The 14,831-nt window shown below is 38.5% G+C and overlaps 1 protein-coding gene across 2 annotated transcripts; it reads right to left on the reverse strand.

Moving 5' to 3' along the window:
* Window positions 1-984: 984 nt before the first annotated feature.
* On the reverse strand, window positions 985-4,394 carry LOC107886149 (pentatricopeptide repeat-containing protein At5g61400). Of its 2 annotated transcripts, XM_041096799.1 has the most exons (2): window positions 1,859-4,394; window positions 1,590-1,725 (listed from the first exon to the last, which is right to left on the reverse strand). In XM_041096799.1, exons 1-2 carry the CDS (start codon window positions 3,560-3,562, stop codon window positions 1,720-1,722), a joined length of 1,710 nt encoding a protein of 569 aa, XP_040952733.1. In that variant the 5' UTR covers window positions 3,563-4,394; the 3' UTR covers window positions 1,590-1,719. The 2 variants fall into 2 exon arrangements, with proteins under 2 accessions (XP_016665481.2, XP_040952733.1); XM_016809992.2 differs by having other exon boundaries at window positions 985-4,278.
* Window positions 4,395-14,831: the final 10,437 nt, after the last annotated feature.

Raw genomic sequence — 14,831 nt, forward strand, 5'->3', positions numbered from 1 at the left:
TTAAAAACAAAAAAATGAGTCAACTAATATTTAAATTCAATACTTAAAAGAGTTTGATTCTATATTCAAAATCAATGCTCAAAGACTTAAAAACTAAAATATGAATAAACTAGTATTTAAATTCAATAATAATTTATTAGAAGCAAATTGATGAATAGCAAGAGAAACGAGGAGAGGAAAGAATTCAAAATAAGATATCTTTTAAGATGTAGTTTTTCAATAAACCAAAATGATTTTGTATGCAAAATAGTAAAAAAAGTTAAAAATATAAAACCTTTAAACATACCAGGAAGAAAAAAATTTGGAAACCACATACCTAATTCAAGAAATCAAGGTGAGAGTGAAAAGAAAAAGAGTCTGGAAATATATGGATGATATTTTTGTAATTTGGTTATTTTATAAAAAAAAAAAACACGCTATGAAAATGGTAAGGGTAAAAAACATAAGTCCCACCCAAATGAGGTAAAATTTTTTATTTTAGTACAAAAAATCACGTGTATTAAACCATGTGTATTAAAACAGAGGCGTTAAGTTTTTAGAAAACAACTTTTTATTTTTTATTTTTTATTGTGCTTTAAACTTTATGTTTACTAATTTAAATATAAAATATAAATTATAAAATATAAAATAATTAAAAATGTTTGATTTGAGTAATACTCAAAATGAAATTAATCTGAAATATTCATTTATTTATTTTTCTGTTTAAAAAATGGGAAATAAATTTGAAGGCAAGGCAAGGCATATAATTTAAAATCGCAGTGTCACATTATTTAACCAACAAATCTAAATAGTTTTATCGCATCAAATAAATCCCAGTTGCTGTTGGACACAGCAATGAGCATTTGTTTCAATTTTTTAGGAATTGGGCAACTTTAGTTCAAATGGAAATGACAAAATTATCCTTAAATCTTACTACCATTTTATCTTTATAACCTTTTTATATATTATTTTATTACCCTCAAATATAAGCCTTTCATTTTTCAATTATACTCAATTCAGTATTTTGCTTCTTTAAAGAGCATAATAGCATCAACTATTTCACAAATACTACCCACATGCAATTTCTGTTTCTGTGGGCGCAAACAACACAAATTCTTCATTAAATAATTTAATTGTTTCACTTTGGCTCCTAAATAAAGCTAAAAACTTACCAAAATTTTCATTGGTAGCACCAAAGAATTTGAGTTATTTGGTCATTGACAACTTCATGTTTCTTCAGCCAAGGAACTCAACTTAGCTGGCTTGCTTTCAGCATCCAGGACTTCAGATATGAACAATACATGTAATGCCTAGATTCCAGTTCATCAAGTATCGAACAACAGTCCGGCATCTCTCCGGTTCTGAACATTTCAACTAGTATGATCAGTGATCACTGGCAGCAACCATAAAGTAATTGCAGAACCACTCCTCTGAGCTGCAAACAAGCCGATGCAGTGCCAAAAAATATTGCACTACCTCAAGCTTCGAGGTCAGAGAGTGAGCTAGCCATCACTGCAGGGAGAAATTCACCCATCAGACTGATTGCTAATCACAAACATATCTTACAGTCCTCTTTCACTTTATAGTTAGGTTCATTTTCGTCCCCTTGATTCAAAATGCCCGAGCACTGAACAGCTAAATCCTCAGAGCACCTTAGAGCTGACCTAAGGTCTCCAATCTCTTGATAACCCCTGGCTACAACCGCATTGATGGCAATGCTTGGCATGATGCCCATCTTTATCATATCTGCGAGCAACATCATCACATCAATCATATGCTTGGCTTGAAAATGACCCTTTAACATGACAATGTACAAGGGCGCATCTACCATCAAACCGCTGCATCTCAAATCCGAGAAAATTTTACTTGCTTCAAATACCTGGCCTTCCTTGCACATGGCTTGAATTAAGCTTGTATACATCACATGATTTGGGGAGCAAAATAGACCATCAAACTCATCAGTTACTGTTTCACCAATACCAGCTTTACTCTTCTCCAAGAAAAAGCTGAAAGCCTCCGAAACTCTTCCATCCTTGCAAAGGCCATCGATTAAACTACTTAACGTGAAAACATTGGGCATTAATCCTGATTCCAGCATCTCTTTATGCAGCCGGAATGCCTCCTTGATATTACCATTTTTACAATACCCATTAATCAAAGCAGTGTAAGCCACCACATCCGGAACAAGACCTTTGATAACCATTTCGGAGTAAAATCCCATGGCAGCTTCCATGTTTCCAGTCTTGCAATAACCATCAATCAATGTAGAGAAAGTGATAACATTTGGTTCTACACCATTTTCGTTCATTTGAGAGCATACCTCCAAAGCCTTCTCCATGTTCCCCACTTTACAGTACCCATCAATCAGGGAATTGTAAGTCACAGAATTAGCCAAAACTCCATCTTTGTTCATTTTCTGCAATAAAAAGCTCCCTTCCTCCACTTTACCTACAGTACAAAGACCCTTAATCAGTATGCTATATGTGATAACATCAGGCAACATTTCCAACTTCTCCATTTCTGAGCTCAACTCCACTGCTTCAGAAACATTGCCTGCCCTACAGTAGCCATCAATCAAACAATTGTAGACAAAAATATTGGGGAAAACACCATACTTAACCATACAAACAAAGTAGCTCCTAGCTACCGTCAGTTCACCCACCTTACAAAGTCCATCAATCAAGATACCAAAAGTAACAATATTTGGTCCCAACCTATCACTGATCATCATCCCATATATTTCCAAGGCTCGTTCGACTCTATCCATCTTGAAATATCCATTCATCAAAACATTATAAGTGTACAAATTTGGAAGGAAATAACCCTCTTTAATCAATCTAAACATACGTTCTGCCTCCAGCATCTTACCTTCATTACAAAGTAACTTTATGACAGTTGTGTAGACGACAACATTGGGTGGAATTCCTTTCATCAACAGTTCATAAAACAAGTTGTGTGCCTTTAAAACATCACCTTGACAACAACAACAATTTATCAACACCCCATAAGTAACAACATTAGGCAAAAACCCCCGTGAAAGCAATTCCTTGTAAAGATCCCACATGGAGTCAAACCTGCCCAACTTAATTAACCCATCTAAAAGTGCATTACAAGCCTGCATTTGAGGGAAAGTTTTGATATTTCTATAAACCCACAAGGCATCTTCGATTAAACCCATCTGGGAAAATGCAATGATTAATGACCCAAACACATTGGGAGTGAATTTTGAGGTTTGAAATCTGTTAAGGGCGTTGAAAATTAAGTGGCAAGCACGAGGGGGTTCCAAAGAGCTATGGAGGGCTTTGATGAGGTATTTTATCAAACACCTGGCGTCCTCGTAAAGTTTAGCACTGGCCAAAACGTGAATGATGGCTGAATAAGGCTCGAGATTCTTCAAGGGGTTTAAGAGATTGGCATTGGAATTGAAAAGCTTGAGAGCTTGGTGAGGGTTTTGGGTGTTGAGGATATCCTTTGTCAGATGATGGCATGACGATGACGACGAGGAAGATGCCATTTTACAAAGGTTTGAAGGGTATTTGGTGCAAAGAAATGGCGTTTGTTTACGCGGGAATAGCTTCAACATTTTCAGTTTATAGGTTTACATGGCCGAATCCTAAAATTATAAATTGCTATCCATGTTGAGATGGAACACCAAACCAAATAAATTCAAATTGTAGGTTAAACCTACAACTGGGGCATTGTTCTTGCATCTCTTCAATAAACGGGGTTCGCCATGTTTATGGGCTAAGGCTCTCCTACGAATCATGTAACCCCCCCTCCCCCCTAAACATTAGAATTTTCCTCCCGATCATTTTAGTTCATTTTTTCGTGACAATTTGCACCAATTAGATTTAGACATTTTGCATAAATGGTACCTCATTAATAAATTTATCTATGTAATAATTTAATTAGCCCACATCATTTAATTTTACTTTTTTTTTTAAAATGGCTTCCATTGAAGTAGAGAGAAAAATAGAAAAACAAATCCGCATGGGTGAGGCCCAAATCCAAAGACAAAAGCAACAAACTGCAGTAGGCCCCCAATGCAATTAGAAAAACACTAAAGAAGGAACAGAAGACAAAAGAAAAAGAAATCCTAAATGTTGTCCCAAAAGCAACTGATGGAATCCAAAAATCCCAAAGCCAAATCTGAACAGCTTGCAAGCACGACAATGGAGAAAAAGAAATCACAACAAGGAGAAGTAAAGAGATGCAACTTTTTTAACCCAATGATTGTGGTGAAATTAAGGCGAATGAGTGGTCGACCTTCCTTTCTCAGCTACTGTGCCTGTCACCTGAAAAGGATCCTCCACGACCTAGAAACGGTCCGATGTGCAGCGAAATCCCAGCATCGCGAGCTAGTGAGCAACCCAATTTTACTCTTGAAAACATTTGCAGACTGTAGCCACTGCAGAAAAGGTATGTAACTGCAACCTCCCCTTTGTAATCAGTGCCCGAATCTCTGACTGGTCGACTTGTACATTATTGAGTTTACGTATCACATGCAGAGAATCCCTTTCGAACACAACTCGAGATAGCCCAAGGTCCGAGCCAAATCCAACACTGATAAGAGAGCCAACGCTTCCGCAGCAAAGGTCGATGAGACCTGACCATGGATCCTATTCCAAGAGACAAGCACCTGGCCCTGGGCATCCCGCACCACCACCTCCGAGCAATAGGAGTGTGACCCTTCTATGTATGTAGTGTTGAAGTTGGCCTTAACTAGAGGCGAGGGCGGAGGACACCAACGTGCAGTACGCAAAACCACCAGAACCGCTCCTGGCGCGTCCAGCACCAACAAGCCACCTAAGTAGGAGCGAATAAAGGAAACCAACTTAGGAGACGTGGAACCAAGGCCCTCATGATAGTACCTGTTACGCAACCACCATAGTGCCTAAATTGTTGTAAGGATGAGTGCTAAATTGTCCCTAATATATGCTTTACAAAGAAAACCCAACCAACTCATAAGATCTGAAACATTGTAGGTACCAGCCCAAGATATATCCAATAGATTCCAAACCAAAATGGTAAAAGGGTACTCCCGAAGCACGTGAATAGGCATATCAGGTATATTGAGGCATCTAGGACAGTATTGTGTAGTAGAGATGTGTCGATTGTAAATGATGTGTAATGTGGGTACATAATTGCAAAGGAATCTCCAAGCAATCATGTGAACTTTAATAGGGAACCAAATCTTCCATATCATTGTAAAAAAATCATGCGAACTCAGAGGGTTGAAAAGACTAGAAGGAATAGAGAGTTGTTGCATAGGCTAATAAAGCAACCTATATCCACTACGAATGAAGTAACAACTAGTTGGATCGCATTTCCAAACCACTAAATCATCATCATCTGAACGAGAGAGAGGAATGCTAAGAATGCGATTTGCCTTAACGACCAAAAGCAACTCACTGACCAAGGTATGATTCCATTGGGCCGAATCCTGTAACATCAAATCACTCACCCAAGTAACATTAGTATTAACAGATAAGTGCACAATACGACAGAGAGCTTTGCCTAGGAGCCAAAGGTCTTCCAGATGGAGATGAAGTGACCATTGCCCACCCGCCAACCAAGGCCCTTTTCTATCAGGCCCCGAGAGCACTAGATATTGTGCTAAGTATAAGAAGGGTAAAACCCTAAGCCCACTCTAAAAAATCAACATTAGAAAAGTAATGTGCTTTAAAACCCGGCTCATAAGACAATCCGAATATGTTAATAAGCACTACCCCTGCTTAGGCAAGAGTGCAATATTAAACTAAGCCAAATCACGAAAGCTCATACATCACACTTAGTTGCGCTTAACGAAGACCAAGAACACCAATGAATTCCCCAAAGACTCCCTAATTTCTGTCGTTAGAACCGACTTATAATAACTTCAAGTGTGCGACAAATGGAAGAAGAAAATAAAAAAATTGCATTGCAAGCGTTGGAATTGCTTACAAAACAAAACGTACAAAAACACCCTAACCACTCTGAGATAAGTAACATAAGTTCCAACTATCAACACATCGATGAAATTGATCCTTAAAATGCTAGAAAGTCTTCTGCTAACTCCTTTCAACCATTAGGGGAACTCCCAAATATTTATCCGTCTGATGGATAGTGCGTACACCCAATACTGACCCGATACTAGAATCGATAAAATACTCCACATCGAGCTGAAAGAAATAGCCGATTTATCAAAATTCACACCTGTCTAATGCATCGCCCATATTCCTGCAAAATAGAGTGAATTGTGGCAGCACTCTTAATAGATGTCGAATTGAAAATCATACAGTTGTCTGCAAAAAGAAGATGTGTTAGACGATGACTTGTTTTGCCAATGGACTCAGGGGATCCCCTTGATGGAGTCCTCGTGTCAGCTGAAAAGATCTCTTCAATTTCCATTAAGAACCACGAAATAAGAAACAAGCCATGATCAAGGAAACCTATTCCGAACCGAATCCCATATATAACATGATAGCCTCTAAAAAATCCCACTCGACCCAATCATAGGTCTTACTTATGTCAAGCTTGAGTGAAAAAGAGCCTACTACCCCATTGCACTTGTGCTTAAAAGAATGTAGCACCTCATAAGCGATAAGAAAGTTTTCAGTGATAAAATGGCCAGGAACAAACGCACTCTATTCCTGGTCAATATAGACAGACAAAAACTTTTTAAACCTGTTCACCAGAACTGTAAAAATGATCTTGTACAGGACAGAACAGAGACTAATTGGGCAGAATTGTGACATTTGCATAGGGTTGTGCACCTTGGGAAGGAGACTAAGATTTGTGGCATTGATATCAAAAAGAGGAGGCTCCCTTCGAAGCACCTGTAAACAATAATCTGTGGCATTAGTGCCAATGATATGCCAATATTTCTGAAAGAACAAAGCCGAAAATCCATCTCTGCCCAAAGCTTTCAAATGAGATATCACGTCAATGGTCGACCTAATCTCCTGAAATGTAAAATCAGAGAGCAAAAACCCATTCATCAGAGGAGTAATACACACCTTAATGCCCTCCAGCAAATGATCAAAATTCTCTGACTTAGACGAAGTAAAAAAGCCTTGAAAATATCTAGTGGCAACCCTAAACATAGCATCCATGACTGGACAAGTATGACCATCATCATCCACCAAAGAAGATATCGAGTTCAGCTGCTTTAGAAAAGTGGCAAACTTATGGTAAAACAATGTGCTACGATCACCTTAACGCAACCAATTCACCCGTTCCATTTGGCCCCAAAACAACTCCTCTCAATTAGCCTCCATATTAAAAGCCCATTTTACTTCAGTGACCTCGGCTAAGATGTCATCGGAGGGATCAGCCTGATGTAATCTTTTCAACCGAGCCGTAGCCTATTGAAAAAATCAGCACCTATGATTATGAACTGTTCGGCCCCAAGTAGACAAAGCAACCCCAATGAACCCAACCGAATTGGAACTGACCTTGTACTTGAAGTCCATACCCCCTGATCTCATATTCACAAGAAGGCTCAGATACCCAACAAGACTCAAAATGAAACATTGTATCCAGCTGTCTAGAAATAACCCCCGAAAGCGAAGCAACAACTGTAAAACCAAAGAAAAATAACTAGAAACGGAATGAGGAGCATAAAAAACCCTCGAAGTAGGAAAACAAACCCTCCACAAAAGAGTAACCACACAACCTTCGATTCATTCCCAAATGCTAGTGTTCAAAAACTGACCCCGTTCCCAAGTGAACCAACGCCTCTCAAAACCCAGATCATGAAGCTCACAATTATCCAAAACTGAACGAAAAGGCCTCAATCTACCAATCATAGTGAAGGCGCCCCCTCACTTTTCAAAGGCAACAATCTCGTTGAAATCATCAGCCATCATCCACGGTAAAACAGAATGTCTCTCTAAATCCCGAAGTAAACACTAGGAGTCAACTTTGTCCTGTTCCACCGGAGACTTATAAAACCCTATGAATCTTCAGCTCGACCCAATAACATCATCAATAACAGCCACATAAATATGGAGACCCAAATAACTCTGTAACTGAACTTGACAGCCCGATTTCCAACCCAACGAAAGTCTACCCTTACTAGCAAAATCCAAAATATCTATACCATAGAGAAAACCAAACTGGCAACACACCTGATCCATCCGCTGAGCGTCAAGTTTCGTCTCCATAAGAAGGAGAATCTGTGGATTGTATTTACGCAGCGTATGTTGTTCCAATAGGGTCGGAAGCGTGTAAATTGTTGTACTAAAAAATCACACAAAGTTCAATTCCCAGGGAAGAGAGGTGGATCACATGGATCTCTTAAATACCAAGTCTTTCCTTAGACAGAATATCCCTTCTATAGTAATTTAATAGCACAATTAAATACTACTATTATACCCTCAAATATTGAAAGAAAAATAGGACAAGAAAGAACACAAGAGTTTTAACGAGGTTCGGTAAATTATACCTACGTCCTCGGGCACTAACACCAGATGATAACTTTACTATCTCCAAAGTATTACAAACAAATAGAATTCCTTAAGAATTCTCAAATAGGAGAAGAGAGAAAACTAAGAGAGAAAGATTGGTTGGGATGAATTGAAATGAGAAATGAGAAGGCCTATTTATAGTTGAGGTTTAAGGACCAAACAATAAATAGCCCATTATCTCAAGGACCAAAAAAAATTATCCCATGCCACTTTTTCAAAGTCAACTTTAGGGTGCTAAACTTGCACCACTTTGTATTGTTTGCCATTAATGTTGTCTCCCATTAATGTTAACAATCTCCACCTTGAAGATTTGATTAGGATAATCACATCTTCACACACTTCCTTCAACTCCCCAAATTCGATAAAGCTATCTTTTGTAGTGCCTACAAATGCACTCTCGAGCGCCATACACCTGAAGGTGCTCAAATTCTCAGGATGTTAATCAAGTTCAAACAATGATTAAACTTGATTGTTGTTACCACCTTGGTCATCATATCTGCGGGATTATCTGCTGTTGGAATCTTCTGAAGTAGAATTTTTCCTTTTTCAAAGACTTCCCGCACAAAGTGATATCTTACGTCGATATGCTTGGTTCTTGAATGATAGACTTGATTTTTCGCTAAATGAATAGCGCTCTGACTGTCACAATATAAACTTATGTGACTTTGAACAACTCCTAAGTCTTTCAACAATCCATTAAGCCAAATAGCCTCCTTAACAGCTTCTGTAACTGCCATATATTCTGCCTCTGTAGTAGACACAGCTACTGTAGACTGTAAGGTAGACTTCCAACTCACTGGGGCTTTCGCAAGAGTAAACAGATACCCCGTAGTTGAACGACGTTTATCTAAATCACCAGCAAAGTCGGAATCAACATATCCAACTACAAACTGACTAAGTGCTTCATCTTGTTCAAAAATTAAACCAACATCTACGGTTTTTCGAAGATACCGTAGAATCCATTTCACAGCTTGCCAATGTCCTTTTCCAGGATCATGCATATACCTGCTCACAACTCCAACAACTTGTGAAATGTCAGGCCGCGTACACACCATCGCATACATCAAACTCCCAACTGCATTAGCATATGGGACTTTTGCCATATATTCTCTTTCTTCTTCAGTTTTCGGAGATAATTGAGCACTAAGTTTCAAATGAGAAGCAAGTGGGGTACTTACATGTTTTGTGTTTTCATTTACACCAAAACATTGTAATACCTTTTTCAGATATTGCTTCTGATTCAAACAAAGCTTGCCTCTCGGTCTATCTCTACTTATCTCCATGCCGAGAATCTTCTTGGCCTCACCTAGATCTTTCATCTCGAACTCTTGATTCAACTGAGCCTTCAGCTTATCTATCTCATTTTGGCTCTTCGAAGCGATTAACATATCATCAACATACAAGAGTAGATAAATGAAAGATCCGTCATGCAGCTTCTGCAAATATACACAATTGTCATATTTGCTTCTTGTGTACTTCTGCCTTCTCATAAAGCTATCAAATCGCTTGTACCACTGCCTCGGGGATTGCTTCAATCCATATAGCGATTTGTTAAGCTTACAAACCCAATTTCTACCACCAGCATCTGTGTATCCTTCTGGCTGAGTCATATAGATCTCCTCTTCTAACTCACCATGCAAGAAAGCCGTTTTAACATCAAGTTGAGCTAGCTCCAAATTCAACTGTGCTACCAAGGCCAACAAAATTCTAATGGAGGAATGCTTCACAACAGGGGAAAATACATCATTGTAGTCAATTCCCTCCTTCTGAGCGTAGCCTTTAGCTACCAATCTTGCCTTGTAGTGAATATCCTTCTTGCTAGGAGATCCATCTTTCTTTGCGAATACCCACTTGCATCCGATTGCCCTTTTACCTTTCGGTAATTGCGCCAACTCCCAAGTATTGTTCTTCCGGAGAGACTGCATTTCTTCATCCATGGTGTTTTTCCATTTATCACTTTCTAAGCTTTGTATTGCTTCTTGATAAGTGATAGGAATATCATCAACAACGGGAAGGGCGTAGGCCACCATTTCAGTAAATCGAGCAGGTTTACGAATTTCTCTCCGTGGCCTTGCAACTACAACTGGTTCTGGTGTACTTAGTGGTTCTTGGGTCAGAACCTTTTCAACCTCTAATTCCTCCATTGTGGCTGGAGAATTAGACTTATTAACTGGGCAAATCCCCATCTGCTCAAACTCCACCTGTTTTGGAGTACACTCCACCTGCTGTGGAGTATTGCTCATCTGAATATCTTTATCTGCTACCTTTTTCAATGTGGCAGATTCATCAAAGGTAACATCTCTGCTACAGATCATTTTCTTTGTGCTTAAGCACTAAAGTCGAAATCCCTTCACTCCAGAAGTGATTCCCATAAAGAGAGCTTTTTTTGCCCTCGGATCTAACTTTGACTCCTTCACATGGTAATATGCAGTGGTTCCAAACACATGTAAGGAATCATAATCTGTAGCCGGTTTTCCAGACCATACCTCCATAGGAGTTTTTCTTTCTAATGCAGATGATGGCAAACGATTAATAAGATGGCCAGCGTATGTCACAGCCTCAGCCCAAAATTGCTTGCCCAACCCAGCATTGGACAACATACATCGAACTTTCTCCAGCAATGTTCGATTCATACGCTCTGCCAATCCATTCTGCTGTGGTGTATCCCTAACTGTGAAGTGTCGAACAATACCATACTCTTGGCACACATCGAAGAACGGATCACTTTTATATTCCCCTCCATTGTCCGTCCTAAGCCGCTTGATTTTCTTGCCAGTCTGGTTTTCGATCATAGTTTTCCATTTAAGAAAAACTCTAAGCACTTCATCATTAGTTCTCATGGTATACACCCAAACTTTTCTGGAAAACTCATCAACAAAAGTAACAAAGTAGTGTTTTCCTCCCAATGAAGGTATCTTGGAAGACCCCCACACATCTGAGTGAACATATTCCAAAATACCTTTTGTATTATGGATAGCAGTACTGAATTTCACTCTCTTTTACTTTCCCAGAACACAATGCTCGCAAAATTTTAATTTGTAAGCCTTTGCACCTTTCAACAATCCTTGCTTTGCCAGAATTTGCAAGGATTTTTCGCTGGCATGTCCCAACTTCATATGCCACAACTGTATTGAGTCCAATTCTTTGTTGCCGGAAGCTGCAGCGACTGCTCCAATAACTGTACTACCTTGGTAGTAATACAAGTTATTTTTCCTGATGCCCTTCAATATCACAAGTGCGCTAGATGTCACTTTCAAAACCCCATCTCTCATAGTAACAACTGAACCATTGGATTCCAAGGCTCCCAATGAGATGAGATTTTTCTTCAAACTGGGCACGTACCGAACATCAATCAGAACTCTGGTTGATCCATCTTTATTCTTTAATTGGATTGAACCTATCCCAACAGTTTTACAGGCATTGTCATTGCCCATATAAACAACTCCTCCATTTAGTTCTACTAAATCAGAGAACCACTCCCGGTTAGGGGACATATGATAGGTACAACCCGAATCCAATATCCACTCATCTGAATGGAACGACGATGATGATGCAACCAGTGATAGTTCAGAGTCACTAGTATCATGCTTAGCAATACAAGCATCTACAACAGCTTTTCCCTTATTCTTCAGCTTTGGACAATTTTTCTTCCAGTGGCCTTTCTCATGACAAAAAGCACATTCATCTTTCCCGAGTCTGGACTTTGACTTTGATATCCCCTTTTGAGTTTTCTTCCGAGTGTATGAACGACCTCGGACTACTAAAGCTTCTGTATCTCTGATTGAGTTTTTCTGTTTGTCTTTCTTTCTCTGTTCATAACTGTATAAGGCCGCACAGACTTCGCTCAGAGATATATCACTCCTGCCATGAAGTAGAGTAGTTTCTAGGAACTCAAACTCCTTAGGAAGTGACCCCAACAGCATCAAAGCCAAATCTTCATCTTTGAATGTCTCATCCATATTCAGCAAATCAATGACTAACTGATTAAATTTGGTGATGTGATCATTCATTGTGGTACTTGGGACGTATGTGAAGCGAAACAGTCTTTCCTTCAAGTGGAGCTTATTTTGACTGTTTTTCTTCAAAAATTTTTCTTCAAGTGCCACCCACAACTTATTTACAGAAGTCTCCTTTGAAAAAGCATACCTCTGCTCTCGAGAAAGGCATGATCGAATTGTGCCACATGCCAACCGATTGATCGCCTTCCAATCTTTCTCCTGTACATCATCTGGTTTCTCTTCATCAATGGCAATGTCTAGACCCTGCTGAAAAAGGGCATCTAGAACCTCACTTTTCCACATACCAAAATGGCCCGTGCCATCAAAGATCTCCACGGCCAATCTTGCATTTGCAATTGTCGGTCTTGTCCACATGGACGATGTTGAAGCTCCTACACCGACTGTTTTCTCCATAATCTTTCAATATACCTAAGGAAATCTTTTCTGATGTGGAAGATCAGTTCAAACTGCAACCACAGAGCATACTACGATTAACCTTCGGCTCTTGATACCACTTGTTGTTCCAATAGGGTCGGAAGCGTGTAAATTATTGTACCAAAAAATCACACAAAGTTCAATTCCCAGGGAAGAGAGGTGGATCACATGGATCTCTTAAATACCAAGTCTTTCCTTAGACAGAATATCCATTCTATAGTAATTTAATAGCACAATTAAATACTACTATTATACCCTCAAATATTGAAAGAAAAATAGGACAAGAAAGAATACAAGAGTTTTAGCGAGGTTCGGTAAATTATACCTACGTCCTCGGGCACTAACACCAGATGATAACTTTACTATCTCCAAAGTATTACAAACAAATAGAATTCCTTAAGAATTCTCAAATGGGAGAAGAGAGAAAACTAAGAGAGAAAGATTGGTTGGGATGAATTGAAATGAGAAATGAGAAGGCCTATTTATAGTTGAGGTTTAAGGACCAAACAATAAATAGCCCATTATCTCAAGGACCAAAAAAAATTATCCCATGCCACTTTTTCAAAGTCAACTTTAGGGTGCTAAACTTGCACCACTTTGTATTGTTTGCCATTAATGTTGTCTCCCATTAATGTTAATAGCGTATGCTGCACACGGCAAACGTTTCGTGGGTTCCCCAAACCATAAACATTTCATGGATTCCCCAAACTACGAACGTTTCAACTGATCAGATTCATAATGATCGGCTGCCCTACGTAGCAGTGCTAGTTGTATCAGGAGTCGAAGGAGTTTGTGTCAAATTCAAATCTGTAGCAACAACAGAGATTGTAAAAGAGAAACGAGCCCATTTCTTCCCACCCAAATCAACTATAGGTGAGGAATGTTGTTTTGCGAATTCATCCATAACTACATACCGATCATTTACATCTTTAGACCCAGCCGAAATTCCCTCAAAACGGGGCTTATCTAAGGTGAGACCCAAGGTATTGCTAACTTTTTTCACAAAGGTCGAAGTAGAAACAGTCGAAAGATGTGTACCATGCAAACTAGAACCCTCGCCTAAATTCAATCCTCATTCCTCTAGTGCAGGACGCAACCAAAAACTAGGTTGGGGTTGTCAATGGCGGGGTTGTGCACACAAAGAAATATCCCAACCCAAGCGGATATATTTCATGAAAATAGTCAACTGAACAATGCAAAAGCTTTCACTGTGTCCCAATTTCCCATAAAGGAATAAAAAAAGAAAAAATTGTTTATACTGAAATTGGACATAGACATTCTGTTGAGAAGACAAAGAAATTTTTTTTTCGCTTCAAAGGAATTCAGACATCCAATTTCACACGAACCCGAAAGGAGTGATGAGAAACAAAATTAAAATTGGTGGAATCAAATGTGAGAAATGTCCCAAGGAAATTCCTAAATTGCCTAGCCATATCTTCAAAATAGTATCCAAGAGAAACATGATGAACCTGCACCCAAAAATCAACAAAACAAAGGGCACTTGAAGAGGATCCTCCCTTAACAACAGACAGTGAAACACAAGTAAATGATTATTAAAATTTCAGGGAATAACCTAGAGAACCCATTCTGTAATAGTCCGTTTTTAGTTAAATCGAAACAGTAGTTTCAGGACTACAAATTTGAGTTCAAAATATTTATTTTATTATTATTTTAAGGTTTAAAACATGAATATATGATTGAGAGAAAGTTTCATTTAGAAATTTTATCGTTTGAATGCTCAGTTTAGTAAAAAGGACTAAATCACGTAAAATACAAAAATGCTGTTCTATTAGTTAAAAGTATCTAATAGTTATAGAACCTTAAATTTAAGGTCCTTAAGTAGTAATTAGACCATTATTATAATAGTGGATGATAGTGTCTTGTTAAATTTGAAATAATTAATGTTTATTAAGGTTATTTTTGTAATTTAGTTATTAAAGGTTAAATTAATAAAACAAAAATCAATTTT

Source organism: Gossypium hirsutum, chromosome A03, assembly GCF_007990345.1.
Source record: "Gossypium hirsutum isolate 1008001.06 chromosome A03, Gossypium_hirsutum_v2.1, whole genome shotgun sequence".
NCBI lineage: Eukaryota > Viridiplantae > Streptophyta > Magnoliopsida > Malvales > Malvaceae > Gossypium > Gossypium hirsutum.

Coding starts and splice junctions, on each gene's coding strand:
- LOC107886149 (XM_016809992.2), bottom strand. CDS start 3,562: ATGTTGAAGCTATTCCCGCGTAAACAAACGCCATTTCTTTGCACCAAA.